The following is a 16561-nucleotide window of genomic DNA, read 5'->3' on the forward strand; positions in this document are numbered from 1 at the left end:
TGTCACAACCTCTCCGGTGTTTTTGGGTTGTTTCTGTTTGTTGGTGAAGGGACTGCATGTGTCTCTGCTGTACAGAGGGTCCAAAGGAAGGTCCGTCTCTGCTGCTGGTGTTGAAATGGGGCGGGGAGCTGACCCCGGCAGGCAGGGTGCAAGCTGAAGAGCTGGGCAGGGCCTTCCGCTGCATGTACCCTGGAGGACAAGGTACTGTACTCTTACTGGACAATCCACACCTCACCTCTTCACTCCGTTACCTTGGCTGACATTTCACATTGACCCTCATGGGGGTACTGTCAATTATTTGTTCAACACAAATGACCTGTTTTTGGTAATTGCTATTTTAAGTCTGAATTTCAACCTGATGATTATGATGTTAAGAGTAATAATACATTTAGATTTTAATGCATTTTTCACTAACTTCTGTTAGGTCAGCTTAGTGTAGCAGCTGGCTTCAGGAAGGTGCTGTGTAGCTCGGTTGAGTGTGGTACTTGGAATGCCAGGGATATGGGTTCATTTAAACGGGGAAAGAAATTAATATAGGAAATACTAATGTTAGCAATGATACATTTGTGTCAAAAACCAGATCTCCCCAATAGAATCTTGAACGAGCACATTAGAATTTCGTGGTAGAATCTATTTCCTCGGTATTGGTCTGTTCATAAAATGCTACATGCTCCAGAATTCATAGCAAATATAGTTACCTCCTCCCTAACAATATGGCGATCGGAAATAAATCTAATCATTTTCGGAAGATGAAAAATGCACTGTTTTGTTTCCTTGGTGCCTCTGTCAGTAATCCATTCATGGGTACCTGCAACTGATGTCACTGGTAAACACCACGTTCGCATTTAACTTGCTTATATAAAATTCAAAAAAACATTAACACCTATTTACCAGTAGAAATTACTCTTTCCATTGATCATTTCCTTTTGACAAGCTCATTTTATAACTTTGTGGTTACTTGGCAAAACAAACATTAGCCGGTAGAAACTGGAATTCTTGTTTTCTCTACTTTCCCCTAAATCTTTTCATTCTAAGAAGGATGCCACTGTGTTGAAATAACAGTAAAGCACCCGTGTTTTAAAAGAGTAGGCATTGTACAGTATTTTGCTATTGACGTAACTCAAAACTTTGAAAACAGTTGCTATGGAAATTTCCATAGCCACTGTTCACAATAAGCGGGATTAAATAATTTGAATATCTGAAAAGATTAGGCTATTCTTTTGCATTATATCCATTTATACTTTAACAGGGATTTACCATTAGCAATGGCTATGAATGAATGTTTACTCAACTCTAAATCTAGTTGCTCTACTGTATGAACAACCCTGCGCTTGTTGTACTGAATGTTGAGACAGTAGCTCAAATAACAGCAAAGTAACTGAATTCGCGTTTGTTAATACATTACACACTAGAATGCTTTTTTTTCTGCTGGGGGGGGCGGCATGGAAGAGCAGGAAGCACAGTAATTGAAGAGTGGCAGTGTTTTATAAAGAGAAGGATGTTGACACATTTATCAATATATCTGGCATTAGTCACACTGCTCAAAGACATCCGATGCCTCTATTAATGTATGATTGGTACAACATGGATTCTTAGCAAATGAAACAAGACATGACTAGATTTATTTTTCAGAGCCTACTCGGCCTTCAGTCCCCACATTGACATAATACTGTGTGCTTTTTGGTGCAAAAAACAAACCTTGCTCTTTCTGGCCAATTATCACTGCCCTAGAAATCTCTCAGACATACACACCACACAGGGTCAAGTGCTCATTTAATGTTATGACAACCACTGGTGGCTGTGCTACTTTTGAGTTATACCATTCGCTAGATATGAAACACAACAATCTGGGTGGAATTGTCATGCTATCCCTTTATAGAGTGACAGATTTCTAGACCTGTGTTTGTGAAATAATAATCTCTGGAACTCAGAACGTTACACATATGACGTGCGTGTGCTAACTAAGATCCCTTCACATTCTAACCTAAAATCCCATGTGCTTAACTCTTATGCAGGCAGTTAGGCTTTAAGTTAGGCTTTAAGTTAGGCTCGCTTATGTCTGCCTTTCTCATGTTGCAGAAGGGTGATGCAATCTCAAATACATGCAGCTTCTTAAAGTGTATAAAGTGAAATTCACTCTTTTGTAACGATCATTAATCACATAAAATGTCTACTAAAAGTTGTGCAATTTCTTGGTTGCATGGTCATACACCATGCAAAATGTTATGTTTATCTTTTATCATGCTGCAGTAGAATTCATCATGGCATTAGCCAGGTTTCGTTTTTTAGTGAAGTTAATTCTTTAAGCCTAGATTGTGTTTTTAAACACATTTTCCAAAATTATCTTCGATTTTAAATCCCATGTGCATTATTTGATGTTACTACATTATTCTCAAATTAATGTAGTAACATCACTATTTGCATTTGTTAGGCCTTGCCTTTTCTTGTATGCATTCTTAAATAGTATAAATACTATTTGCACTGGACAATGCATAACAAACTAATCTTCCAAGCAAAGCCCAAATAACTTAAGTGAAAAGTGGAAATGCTCTTCTCGCTGACTGAAAGGCTCGCCAATTTTTCTTCTTTTTGCTCAGCCTTTCTTTTACCAACAAGGATTGTTCGGGTGTATTTTCTTAGCGGAAGTTTTCTGGTAATTCTGTTCTTTTTCTTCCTACCTCCTGTATACCACTGTTTACTAGAAGGTAGCCACAGGCGCCTTGGCTGCGAGTCTCCTATTGGTAAGAAGGGCTTGGACTTTGCTCCTGCTATTAACTGTCAACGAGAGGATATGTTCAAACTGCATCCTATTCATCTTAAAACTACCACTCACTCATTTCATTGACTAACCTGTGACTAGTGATAGGTTTTGGATTCCGTCATAAGAATTTAAGGTGTCCTTGTATTGAGTTGGTGTGAAGGGGTGCATGGGGTCATCCATTGATCCAACGACAACAACGTTTTCGCCATCTGCAAATCCAGTGTTCCCAAGTGCAGTGTGATGACTCATCAAGCTTCAAAGCAGTACAGCAGTCTGTTTGTCTCATTTCCTGGTTGTCTCTCTCTGTCTCCTTTGCTGGTTGTCTCTGCAAGTCTCCCTTCTTGGTTGTCTCCTTTCCTGATTGTCTCTCTCCATGTCTCCTTTCCTGGATGTCTCTCTCCATGTCTCCTTTCCTGGATGTCTCTCTCCATGGCTCCTTTCCTGGTTGTCTCTCTCCATGGCTCCTTTCCTGGTTGTCTCTCTCCATGGCTCCTTTCCTGGTTGTCTCTCTCCATGGCTCCTTTCCTGGTTGTCTCTCTCCATGGCTCGTTTCCTGGTTTTTTCTGTCTCTCTGTCATTGTAGTGCTGTAATCCTTGTGTTCCCTCTGTGTGTGACCCTGTAGGGGACTACGCTGGTTTCCCTGGCTGTGGTCTGCTCCGTTTACACAGCACCTACCGCCACGACCTCAAGATCTATGCTTCAGACGAAGGCCGTGTACAGATGACCGCTGCCGCTTTTGCCAAAGTATGATTTACTGTGTGTGCGTGAATTTGTATGTATACAGGTGCTGGTCATAAAATTAGAATATCATCAAAAAGTTGATTTATTTCAGTAATTCCATTCATTACGTACAAACTGATATATTTCAAATGTTTATTTATTTTAATTGTGATGATTATAACTGACAACTAATGAAAATCCCAAATTCAGTATCTCAGAAAATTTGAATATTACTTAAAAAAAAAAGTATTTTTAGAAATGTTGGCCAACTGAAAAGTATGAACATGAAAAGTATGAGCATGTACAGCACTCAATACTTAGTTGGGGCTCCTTTTGCCTGAATTACTGCAGCAATGTGGCATGGCATGGAGTTGATCAGTCTGTGGCAATGCTCAGGTGTTATGAGAGCCCAGGTTGCTCTGATAGTGGCCTTCAGCTCTTCTGCATTGTTGGGTCTGGTGTATCACATCTTCCTCTTCACAATACCCCATAGATTTTCTATAGGGTTAAGGTCAGGCGAGTTTGCTGGCCAATTAAGAACAGGGATACCATGGTCCTTAAACCAGGTACTGGTAGCTTTGGCACTGTGTGCAGGTGCCAAGTCTTGTTGGAAAATGAAATCTGCATCTACATAAAGTTGGTCAGCAGCAGGAAGCATGAAGTGCTCTAAAACTTCCTGGTAGATGGCTGCATTGACCTTGGACCTCAGAAAACACAGTGGACCAACACCAGCAGATGACATGGCACCCCAAACCATCACTTACTGTGGAAACTTTACACTGGACTTCAAGCAACATGGATTCTGTGCCTCTCCTCTCTTCCTCCAGATTTTGGGACCTTGATTTCCAAAGGAAATGCTAAATTTACTTTCATCTGAGAATATAACTCAGCAGCAGTCCAGCCCTTTTTGTCTTTAGACCAGGTGAGACGCTTCTGACGCTGTGGCTTGTTCAAGAGTGGCTTGACACAAGGAATGCGACAGCTGAAACCCATGTCTTGCATACGTCTGTGCGTGGTGGTTCTTGAAGCACTGACTCCAGCTGCAGTCCACTCTTTGTGAATCTCCCCCACATTTTTGAATGGGTTTTGTTTCACAATTCTCTCCAGGGTGCAGTTATCCCTATTGCTTGTACACATTTTTCTACCACATCTTTTCCTTCCCTTCGCCTCTCTACTAATGTGCTTTGACACAGAGCTCTGTGAACAGCCAGCCTCTTTAGCTATGACCTTTTGTGTCTTGCCCTCCTTGTGCAAGGTGTCAATGGTCGTCTTTTGGACAGCTGTCAAGTCAGCAGTCTTCCCCATGATTGTGTTGCCTACAGAACTAGACTGAGAGACCATTTAAAGGCCTTCGCAGGTGTTTTGGGTTAATTAGCTGATTAGACTGTCCAGGTGTTCAATATTGAACCTTTTCAAAATATTCTAATTTTCTGAGATACTGAATTTGGGGTTTTCATTAGTTGTCAGTTATAATCATCAACATTAAAAGAAATAAACACTTTAAATATATCAGTCTGTGTGGAATGAATGTATACATTACACAAGTTTCACTTTTTGAATGGAATTACTGAAATAAATCAACATTTTGATGATATTCTAATTTTATGACCAGCGCCTGTACAAGTTTGGGTAATGGATGCTCCCTGTATTTTTGTTTAGTGTCCATATCTCCTATTCTTTGTGTACATTTCTGTACACCCTGTTGATCGAGATATGGATGTGTGTCTCTTAAATGTGTGTGTGCGTGTGTCTGTAGGGTCTGCTGGCTCTGGAGGGCGAGCTGACACCCATCCTAGTACAGATGGTGAAGAGTGCCAACATGAACGGCATGCTGGACAGTGACAGTGAGTCTCTGACCGACTGCCAGCAGCGGGTGAAGGCCCGGCTACATGGGATCATGCAGAAAGACCAGGACTTCACTGAGGCCGACTACGAAAAGGTACCGTAGAGCCTTTCACCAAGGCTGCCCGATCGTTGAGGAGTTATACATGCCCAGTTATGTCCATTTTACAATGCATTTCACACTAACTGCACTATAAAGTATTATGTCTCTAGGGTAAGTACACCACTACCTAAAAAGTTACCCCACACACACTGCATCAACAAATACCATCAACAAATACCATCAACAACTTGTTAAAGACTTTGAGATTCATCATTTCTAATCTAACATAGCCAGCCAGCTGATAGCTAGTTATAGCGTTGGGTCAGAAACGGAAAGTTTGCTGGTTTGATTCCCTAATCTGACATGGTGAAGATTGGTCTTTGTGCCATTGAACAAAGCACTTATCCCTAATTGTTCCCTGTGGGTTTCTCTGGATATGAGTGTTTGCAAACATGCTACATTTTCCTAGTATTTCCTAGTAGTTCTGCATAGAACAGGGCCTTCGACTGAGAGTGACATCAATGTCTAGCATCAAGTTGTACTTCACAAGACATGTAGCAGATATCAACATTGGCATTACCGTTATTTTAATTAATGAACCATTTGAACCACTGTTTTAATGTGGGACTGTTTGTGTGTTCCAGCTGGCCCCTACAGGCAGCCCCTCCCTTGTCAACTCCATGAAGATCATAGGGAACCCAGTGAGGACATGTGACAAGGTCTATGCCCTCATCCAGAGCCTCAACTCCCAGATCCGCAAGAGGCTAGAAGACCCCAAATCTGCAAGTCTGTCCAATAAAACATCCATTTTATTCTAAGTCAAATGTTAAAGTTAAATGAATTCCTTTAGGTAAAAATTGAAAAATATTTACATGGTGAAATGAAAGTCAAAAATAGAGAAGCTAATTCCTGTCACTGTCTAGTGTCAGCTATACCGAATGTCTGCTTTAAGCTAAGTCCGGTCCTATCACCAGACCTACAGCTGTACCACAGCGAGACCCTGGAGCTCATGCTGCAGCGCTGGTCAAAGCTGGAGCGGGACTTCCGGAATAAGTCGGGCCGCTACGACATCAGCAAGATCCCGGACATCTACGACTGTGTGAAGTACGACACCCAGCACAACTCCACGCTGGGCCTGGAGGACACGCTGGAGCTGTTCAGGCTGTCACGTGCCCTGGCCGACATCGTCATACCTCAGGTGAGGCGGAGACTCATTCACCTCTACCTGCCTTAGTGGCCACAATAGCTGTACATTTGATTCGGTAGAGTATAGGCCCTGTCACTAGCAGCAGTCTCGGCGGAAACCGGGAGTTTCTCCGACATACTAGATGTGGGGAGAAGTCTGAGTAACTTGGAGGCAGGAGGAGGGATTGTAGTTACTTAAGACACCTCCCCTCAGTCTTACAAGATGACCATTCATCAGGACTGATTCTACCTTCTTTGGAACTCATTGTTTGTTTCTCTCTCCAGGAGTATGGCATCAATACGTCTGAGAAGCTGGACATTGCTCAGGCCTACTGCCTGCCCCTGATGAAGAAGATTCAGCTAGACCTGCAGAGGACCCACGAGGACGAGGCCGTCAACAAGCTGCACCCACTGTGAGTTGCAGTGCGACTGTGTTTGAAGTTTCTAATAGACCCCTGCAGCCTGGGGCCTTCAATTAGTGCCACTGAACAATACCAGTTAATGTAGGTGCTCTTCACTGTGTGCTGGGGCTGGGTGATGTACCTCATGGCAAAATTTGTAGAATTGCCAGATAATTACTTTTAAGCTGCCAGTAAAAATAAATCTCTGTAACATGCAACACCCTTTTATTATTGATGGAAATTTGCATAAAAACTGTCAAATGTTATCATTGTTGCCATAAAGAGGGCATTTAATATGTTATCACTGTTGCCACTAAGAGGCCATTTAATATGTTATCACTGTTGCCATTAAGAGGCCATTTAATATGTTATCACTGTTGCCATTAAGAGGGCATTTAATATGTTATCACTGTTGCCATTAAGAGGGCATTTAATGTTATCACTGTTGCCATTAAGAGGGCATTTAATATGTTATCACTGTTGCCATTAAGAGGGCATTTAATGTTATCACTGTTGCCATTAAGAGGGCATTTAATATGTTATCACTGTTGCCATTAAGAGGGCATTTAATGTTATCACTGTTGCCATTAAGAGGGCATTTAATATGTTATCACTGTTGCCATTAAGAGGGCATTTAATATGTTATCACTGTTGCCATTAAGAGGGCATTTCATATGTTATCACTGTTGCCATTAAGAGGGCATTTAATATGTTATCACTGTTGCCATTAAGAGGGCATTTCATATGTTATCACTGTTGCCATTAAGATGGCATTTAATATGTTATCACTGTTGCCATTAAGAGGGCATTTCATATGTTATCACTGTTGCCATTAAGAGGGCATTTGAAATGTTCCCATGACTCAATACTTTGAGGTCGCTCTTAAAATCCGCAGTTTTGTATCTCTGTCTTGAGTTGTGTTCAGATTATCTGGCGGTTTATGACAAATTTACTATACCAAAATGGTTCCCCCCCAGACACACACAGTCACCTCAATCCTAGGACCCATTGTTAACCAGTAAACCCCTCCCTTGGCCTCCGAGCCCCTGTGAGTGATCACCCTTTGTCTTTCAATCCTTCTGGTGGTTCAGGTACTCACGAGGGGTCATGTCTCCGGGACGACACGTCCGAACACGCCTGTATTTCACCAGTGAGAGCCACGTCCACTCGCTGCTCAGCATCTTCCGCTACGGGGGACTACTGGACGTAAGTTGTCACAACAGGTTGTTGGGGCAGCCTTGGTCCCAGACCAGTTTGACATGATATTGATCATAGCTTTGGAATTGGCAAGGTAACATAAACAGATCTGGGGACAGGATTATTTGTTCCGATGGAAAGTTCTGAAAGGTACTCTAAATTGTTAACACTAGACATGGTCACAAATATGGCAGCCTTGGGTTGAAATACTATTTTGGGATTTTGAGGGTGTCTCATACAGGCTTATTATCCCGGTATCTCTGTAATGTTGTGTAAGCCAGATATTGATGTTTTGGTGGCAGGCCAGGGGGAGTTGCTACTTTTGGAAGCGAGCTACTCAATTGACCTCTACACAGAGCAGACCTTGGCTGACACACTGTTTAAATATCAGCACCTCGTATTACGTGTGAGCTGCCTCGCTTATACAAGCTTGCGATACTGAGAATAAGGTCTGCTATGTTCACAGGCTGACTGTATACAGACGAGCCAGTACTGCTCCGTGTCAGTGGTCAATGGCAGCCTTGCTATGTTGTTATGTCTGTCCCTCTGGAGACCCATCCCCTTGGTGTGTTCTGGAGACCCGTTCCGTCCCCCTGGTGTCCTCTGGACACCTGTCCTGTCCCCCTGGTGTCCTCTGGAGACCCGTCCCTTCCCCCTGGTGTCCTCTGGAGACCTGTCCTGTCCCCCTGGTGTCCTCTGGAGACCCATTCCTCTGGAGACTCGTCCTGTCTCCCTGGTGTCCTCTGGAGACCGTCCCCCTGGTGTCCTCTGGAGAGCCGTCCCGTCCCACTGGTGTCCTCTGGAGAGCCGTCCCATCCCACTGGTGTCCTCTGGAGACCCGTCCCCCTGGTGTCCTCTGGAGACCCGTCCCGTCCCCCTGGTGTCCTCTGGAGACCTGTCCTGTCCCCCTGGTGTCCTCTGGAGACCTGTCCTGTCCCCCTGGTGTCCTCTGGAGACCCATTCCTCTGGAGACTCGTCCCGTCCCCCTGGTGTCCTCTGGAGACCCATCCCGTCCCCCTGGTGTCCTCTGGAGACCTGTCCCATCCCCTTGGTGTCCTCTGGAGACCCGTCCCCTTGGTGTCCTCTAGAGACCCGTCCTATCCCCTTGGTGTCCTCTAGAGACCCGTCCTATCCCCTTGGTGTCCTCTGGAGACCCATCCCCCTGGTGTCCTCTGGAGACCCATCCCGTCCCCCTGGTGTCCTCTGGAGACCTGTCCCATCCCCTTGGTGTCCTCTGGAGACCCCTCCCCATGGTTTCCTCTAGAGACCCATCACCCTGGTGTCCTCTGGAGACCTGTACATTTTGATTTGCAGTTTCACAATGTACTGTGATGCTGCAAATCGAAATGCAGTGTATGTGTATTTGTTTGTCAGGTGGTGAAGGACCAGCAGTGGAAACAGGCCATGGACTACTTGGGTGCCGTCCCTGAACTGAACTACATGACCCAGATAGTCATCATGCTGTATGAGGACAACAACAAGGTCCGGTAGGCCTCCATTGTCCTTACATACCTCTGGCCTCCTGCTGTGTTGATGCAGCTGGCTGGTATTGTCGGCCTGGGACCTTCTCTCACTCACCAGAAGTACTAATGCTTTGTTTTTTGGCATCTGTGTCAACCAGGACCCCAGCTCAGAAGAGCGTTTCCACGTGGAGCTCCACTTCAGTCCTGGGGTGAAGGGCTGTGAGGATGAAGAGAAAATCCCTCTGGGTTTTGGATTTCGTCCTGCTTCTGCTGAGGTCAGTGGGTTTCTATGTTGTGGGTGTTTTGTGGGAGGGTGCGTGTGTTTGCCATTGTGCATGTGGCGGCAACCCTTCTCACTGGTTTCTTTGCTTGAATCCAGAACCAGGAGAAGCAGACCAACCAAGGCAGTCTAGAAGACCTGTCAGAGGACGAGCCGGACCGGGCCCTGCCTATCTCCGAGGTGAACAGCATCAGAAGATCTCCCCTGATCCGGAACCTCAAGACCAGCTCCATGGAGGTATCTGATGAGACCCGTTCATCCCTGTTTTAAGTGAACATGTTTGCTGTGCTTTAATAATCAACCGTCAGTTGTCTGTGTGCTTTGCCGACTTAACAGCCTGTTGGTCTCTGCTGTTTAATAGGTCCTTAGTCATGTGTCTCTGTGTTTTCACACGTAACTGGAAGTAGTCTCCACTTGTGACCACCTGGCTGGTTTTACTACCCTCCTATGAGTCAGCTGTTTGTTTGTCTCACTGTGAGCCTGTCTGCCTGTCCTGACCCAGGTCCTCTCCGAGGCCTCGTCCTCCTCCCCGGGCTACTCTTCCAAGGGCACCTCCTACCGCCTTTTTCCCACGTGTTCACGTCAGTCCTCGGAGATCAAACCGCCTGGCCTAGGTGGGTATCTGGTTTCCGGCTCCTTGCTTCTCCTCTGTCATCAGCACCATCTCAGCGATGTCTTCGGTGCTTTGGGTCATGGGAATGACCTCACTGTTCTCACTTTCATGCAATACCCTTTAATGGCACGAACGACTAGTCAGAGTTGGCAAAGCAATGGTGATACACCTATAGCCTAGAAATGATGAAAACAATCATACAAATCAGATAAAAGTGTAGTAGTTCTCCCCATAGCTGCGTAATGACTGTATAGTGGTAGATGAGATTTGCCACCTTTGCTCTCAGGCCCAACAAGCTTAAAATATCTAGGTCAGAAGTGAGGGGAGAGTTGGTTGTGTCCCCGATGGCCCCTCTCTTCCATACAGTTCACTACTTTTGAACGGAGACTGGGCTCTCAGCTCCGCCACCAACACCTCTCCTCTGCTACCAAGGCTGTGCAAATGTTTGGGCTATTTTGGTCTATCTCCATTCACATCCAGCTGCCAACAGAATGTGATGGCGTATAGCCGCAGTTAGAATTGAACTAAGCTTGTGTTTGATGGTGCTGCATCGTGGGTATCCTCCAGCCGCTGATATTCACACCTTTCTAAGTCCCTGTAAAATGAGGTGCGCTGTGTATGCAAGAATAAAACAGCAGAAAACAGTTGTTCTCTTGTTGACCTCAAACATTACAACCCGCATTACCAACACGTAATGCATTTTTGAGTGCCTTTTAAACAAATACTTGGACAAAGCAGTGATAATATATGTTGGCCTGGAGTTGGTCTGATTCGTGCATGAGTTTTCACTGCTTTTGTAGAATAATACGCACTGTATTGACCGAGCATGCTCAGTTATGTCAACCGGCTTATAAATGGCAGTTCGAACAACTTGTTGTCCCCAGCTTTGCTCACCTGAAAAATCCAACCACTCTAGTCTAAAGTGCCCTGCCAGTCATGGCATTATTGTGATCAAAGCCCATTGCAATTATGCCACTACTGTTTGTACGCCCTCGTCAACAGAAGTGTTATTGTCCAGATACAAATTGGTTTGAAATAAAAAAACAAATATTGTTTTAGAAAAATAAGAAAAGCAATGTTCAACTTGACGTGCGTAATGCTTCTGTCATCACAGTCCTGGACTTTTCTGGATGCCGTGATTGGAGGTGCAGTGCACACAATTCACTATAGAAAGCCCACTAATATCTTCATCCCAGACCTCCTGTAAGTCTCTGATCCCTCTGGTTGTTGACGTAAGTCTCCTTTGCCAGGTGGCCTTAGTGAGTCTTTCATCTCTGATCAAGGGGGAGGGGCAGGTGTTATGCGTGACTGTCGTTGGTCGAGCGTGCTCCATGGGACAAAAAACAGACACGCAGACACAGTCCCCTTAGGAAAAGAGAACTTGCTCTTCTTATTGAACTGCATGATGTGCAATAAGGACTAACCTCCCCTTCCCTGCCCCCCACCACCCCAATCCCCCTCCTCTCTCCCACTCCGGGGTTACTCCACAACAGGGTCCCTCTGCTCGGGCCTCTTCAGTGCCTCTGTCCTGGGGGTGTCCTCTAGCGCCCCCAACCTGCAGGACTACGTCCATACCCACCAAGGCAAAACCCCCAGGTCCCTTGGTTTGCCGTTTCGAGATGGTACGTCCCTCCTCCTCTGTCTCTGTCTCCCATCTGTTCACAGGGCGCTTAGGGTTCTGCAGTTGTAGTGGAAATGCTTTCAAGATTTAGAATGGCGCTCAGAGCCGACGTTCAGATCCTTCTCAAATGCTCCGATATCTCCTTCCCAACCTTAGTGGAAGAAATTGTTATTATTTAATCGGCCAAATTGTTGGAGAATCCATCCCTTTCCCCTCCTCCTCTAAAATAATCCACTGTTTGAGTGATTCCCCTCTTCAACAGCCTGAGCACTGACCACACTTGTGATATTATGCTAGCAAAGCTTTTGTTGTACTGTGTCTGCTGGGCATGAATGATATTGGATCGGTGTTGGGTTGTGCACAATCATGACCTTGACCAGTAATCTGCTTAATCCTGTTCAAAGTAACAAGCCTTTGCCTCTGTGGCGCATGTACAGCTACAGCATGGGTCCAGATCTGGCCTGCTGAACCTGCCTCCCCTGACACCTGCCTGGCTATAAAAGAAACATGCCTGAAAAAATCTCTTTAAACGGTCATTTCTTGTGTGTGATTTAGGTTTCTAAGTAAATGTCCATGTTCATTCAGTGTGCATGTCATAGTAAACTGTCAAGTCTTATTGATGGGTGAAGGGATTTGTTGACTGGGAATCTCAATGTTAATCACTTTATTTGGGGAATCTAAGGCTTGTGAATGAATGAAAGCAATCTTAAGGTCCATTAATCTGCCATTGCAAAATTCTTTGTTGATTACAAGGTTGCTGTCTTAATAATGAGTAAAACGGTAAGTGGTCTGGTTATTATAGCCACCAGGGGGCCTCGTGTAATATGCAACTCTATGAAAATGTTTTCTTCAGGGTAAAGCCTAACTAATATGAGGGATGGAGCACACAGATTAGCTTAATTTGATCCACAAGCTGACACTGACCTAATTGCCTGATCAGTCGGCACCCCAATAGTAACTGCACAGTAAGTGATATGAAGGACACCTGCATGTGAAGAGCAAAGGATGTTCTGCTGTGGATGGAACGGAAGTGCCCATTCTGTCCACTGGGCGTCACTGTGTGCATTTTATCACCACAGGTTATGCAGGCCGTAGTGGTTGCTTTAAAATGATGCTTTAAGATGTTACATCATCTTTTGCTGGTATGAGACGAAAGAGAATAACAGAAGTCTGGAGTTCAGAGTAACCCCAAAAGCTTTGCTCTGTGTGTATAGAGATGTTTTGTCTGTGTATGTGTATGTGTGTGTGTGACTTTCTGGCCAAAGCGCTGGGTCATTACAAAACCAAACTATTGTGTGTGACTGTGTTTAAATTCAGATTATTGAATTGTTTTGATATAGGCTATATTGGTGTTCTCTCAGCAGCCTTCAACGTGTCATATCATAGTCTTCAGAGAGAGACTGACACCTCAGTTTCAGCTTCCCGGAAAGATTTACGACGGGCTAACGTAAATCTATGACCTTGGTGCCCTCTTCAAAACGCCCTCGACGTAATGTCAATCCATTCAAAACAATCTCAACAACTGAGTTGTCATTCACTCTGTTATGCCATCCACACTGTCCGTTATTCCTCCAGAAGCTGTTCTCCCATGTAGCCTTCACACGCTGCAGGACACAGAGATGCAAACCGACACCTACGGTGGCCAATCTGAAGTGGCTGCACATACAAGCAGGTAGCCTGTAGCCTAGTAACAGGTATCCTGTAGCCCAGTAACACCCGTTACCTTTCTTACTTCCTCAGACCTGTTCTCTATGCCTGCAGTAAAGAGATTTTCTGTGTCGTTTGCCAGGCATCCGACTAATGGTACGTCTGCTTTTATTCACGTATCCCTCGGTCGCCACTTCTCAGTCTCCGTTTGTCTTGCATGTCTTTTGGGGGAAACGATTTGGGTTTGACATTGGCTGCGTAATGATATCATTATGTCAAGATCTGAATCACTCTACGTTTCTACCGCGCACCATGTCCTTTCTCTGCTTGGTTTTGGCCCACTCTCTTAACGCTGTCTGTGTATACTCCACATTCCACCACTCCCACCTGGTGATCGGTCTCCCACAGGATGGATATACTGTATGTATGGAATATATCCCATGTGGTTAAACACTGTGTGGCTGTGAATGTCATCAGTTATACTCAGACGCTCCTTAACTCAAAACCATTCCTTGGTGCAGTAGCTAGCCCTCACACCATTCCTGTCTACTTTTTAGTTTGCACAACCATTGTGTTTTAATGTTAATTATAAGCCTTTTCAAAAAACTTTAAACCAATAACTGCAACCTTCTTTTTTGCTTGACCCAAGTTAATCCCCAGTTAACTTTCTGATTTATAGCTTCAAATGATGGTAATGGAGAGAACAGGGTTAACAAGATTTCTATCCCTTCTCTCAGACTTATAACCGTGTCAGTGATTAAATTAATTACGTTTGAATTAATGGCTGCCGAGAGTGCATTCACATTACAACTTGCTACAGAGGAAATATTGCAGCATTCTGTCTGTGTTGGTTAATGTGAACAAGTCCACGGGAACCTCTGTGGAATCTTCTGTTCGCCACAAAGTCTGTAAAGGGGGGTGATAACTGTTCACCCCTCCAGTCTGTCTGGAACGACTCCTGCTGCTTTGTACTTTGCTATGTGCTATGATAGATATCGGCAATTGCATGACATTGGTGTCCATGTGGTGCCATCCGCTGGTTGAATGGGTCAGTCATGCATGGATGAATCCTCTGACTGCAGTCAGATTGGCCCATTGTTCAAGCAAAACTGCTACAATATGATGAACACCTATCGGTTAAAATGTGCTTTTTCTGGCTCTACTAACTTTTTCTACTCAATTGCATTTGTGCTTCGGCTGAATATAGGAATATCTTTTTTGTGACTTGCATTTGTGGTGTAGATTGGAGAATGGGGGGACGCATTCAAACAGCTGACTCTGGGCCTCGCTCAGTTAACCGGATTGTGTGTTTGGAATTGAATTAAGGGTAAATGGTAGAGTTTGGATGACATCTATGATCCTGGATCATCTAACTACAAGGAACAGATGGAATATGCAAAGCCTCTGTAATTGGAAAATTTAAAACATGGTTTCTGAATCTTTGTTGACAGAGATTTGGATGGACTTCTGCTGGCACTGACTGCGATGGCTAGAGTGATCAGTGGTTATACAGTATATTATCCCCTAAGCTTAAATTCAGCCCAGCCCATGCATTATGTGTAGTGGTGGTTAGAGTCAATGAGGTCTGGAGTCCCCACAGTAAGCATAACTGCAATACTTACCGGTTGGCTGCCAAAACATCTTGATCGTGAGCCAACACTTTCGGAACATAATTATTTATGCATAATGCATAAATAATCTATCCATATTTTATTTATCTTTTAAAACCCCACCCCCGGTATTTATACCGCCCACAGCCCCCCACTGACAGTTCCCCACCCTCCACACTCCCCCACCACTGCCCACACTCCCCCCACCCACACTCCCCCACCACTGCCCACAGTCCCACACCACTTCACACAGTCCCCCACTCACAGTCCCACACCACTGCCCACATTCCCACACCACTGCCCACAGTCCCCCACACCACTGCCCACACTCCCCCCACCCACACTCCCCCACCACTGCCCACAGTCCCACACCACTTCACACAGTCCCCCACTCACAGTCCCACACCACTGCCCACAGTCCCCCACACCACTGCCCACAGTCCCCCACACCACTGCCCACAGTCCCCCACACCACTGCCCACAGTCCCACACCCACAGTCCCACACCACTGCCCACAGTCCCCCACACCACTTCACACAGTCCCCCACCCACAGTCCCACACCACTGCCCACAGTCCCCCACACCACTTCACACAGTCCCCCACCCACAGTCCCACACCACTGCTCACAGTCCCACACCCACGCCCACACCCATCGTCCCACACCCACAGTCCCCCTCTCACGCCCACACCTACACCCACAGTCCTACGCCCCCACCCACAGTCCCCCACCCTCGTCCACAGTCCCAGCTATTTATTATTACGTGGTACAGTACATTAGCAACTGTTTGTCTGGATCTGACAACTATCAGTGTCTTGCTGTTCGTTGGACATCTACAGTCCAGGTGTCCCGCACTGTGCATGAGTGATGCATTAAATCAAAATACTTCTCTCAACACAATTGTTTACGATCTCTTTTGAGGTGTTATGGGTGCTGCTCATAACTCTTCATCTGTTCCTGTTCTCTGGTAATCTGGGTGACCTTTCCATGACATGAACCCTTGAGATTAAATGCGGTTTAGTTAGTCAGTTGAATGTTGATATTTGCAATTGTTGTGTCTGAAAATAAAGCACCCGCCTTTGTTATGCCCTCCTGACACAAGTGTGTTTTTGAGGAGTTTATAGATCAAAAAACTTGCTGACTTCTGGTGTTCATAGAGAGGAAGGAGGCTTTGTGAT

General features: G+C 45.2%; 1 protein-coding gene across 17 annotated transcripts in view; it reads left to right on the forward strand.

The window, feature by feature from the left end:
* ppip5k1b (diphosphoinositol pentakisphosphate kinase 1b) overlaps positions 1–16561 on the forward strand; it is a 54497-nt gene that overhangs the window by 31034 nt on the left and 6902 nt on the right. For 4 of the 17 annotated variants that reach the window (XM_029115335.2, XM_029115336.2, XM_029115342.2 and 1 more), the window contains exons 15-27: positions 76–201; positions 3385–3506; positions 5239–5421; positions 6012–6153; positions 6342–6565; positions 6838–6965; positions 8036–8159; positions 9525–9632; positions 9772–9888; positions 9993–10130; positions 10396–10507; positions 12000–12128; positions 13868–13930. In XM_029115335.2, coding sequence (XP_028971168.2) covers positions 76–201; positions 3385–3506; positions 5239–5421; positions 6012–6153; positions 6342–6565; positions 6838–6965; positions 8036–8159; positions 9525–9632; positions 9772–9888; positions 9993–10130; positions 10396–10507; positions 12000–12128; positions 13868–13930 — 1716 coding nt within the window. The remainder of the gene's footprint in view (positions 1–75; positions 202–3384; positions 3507–5238; positions 5422–6011; positions 6154–6341; positions 6566–6837; positions 6966–8035; positions 8160–9524; positions 9633–9771; positions 9889–9992; positions 10131–10395; positions 10508–11999; positions 12129–13867; positions 13931–16561) is intronic. The other 13 variants (XM_029115337.2, XM_029115344.2, XM_029115339.2 and 10 more) reach the window with 6 other exon arrangements.

Source organism: Esox lucius, chromosome 19 (assembly GCF_011004845.1).
Source record: "Esox lucius isolate fEsoLuc1 chromosome 19, fEsoLuc1.pri, whole genome shotgun sequence".
Taxonomy (NCBI): Eukaryota; Metazoa; Chordata; class Actinopteri; order Esociformes; family Esocidae; genus Esox; species Esox lucius.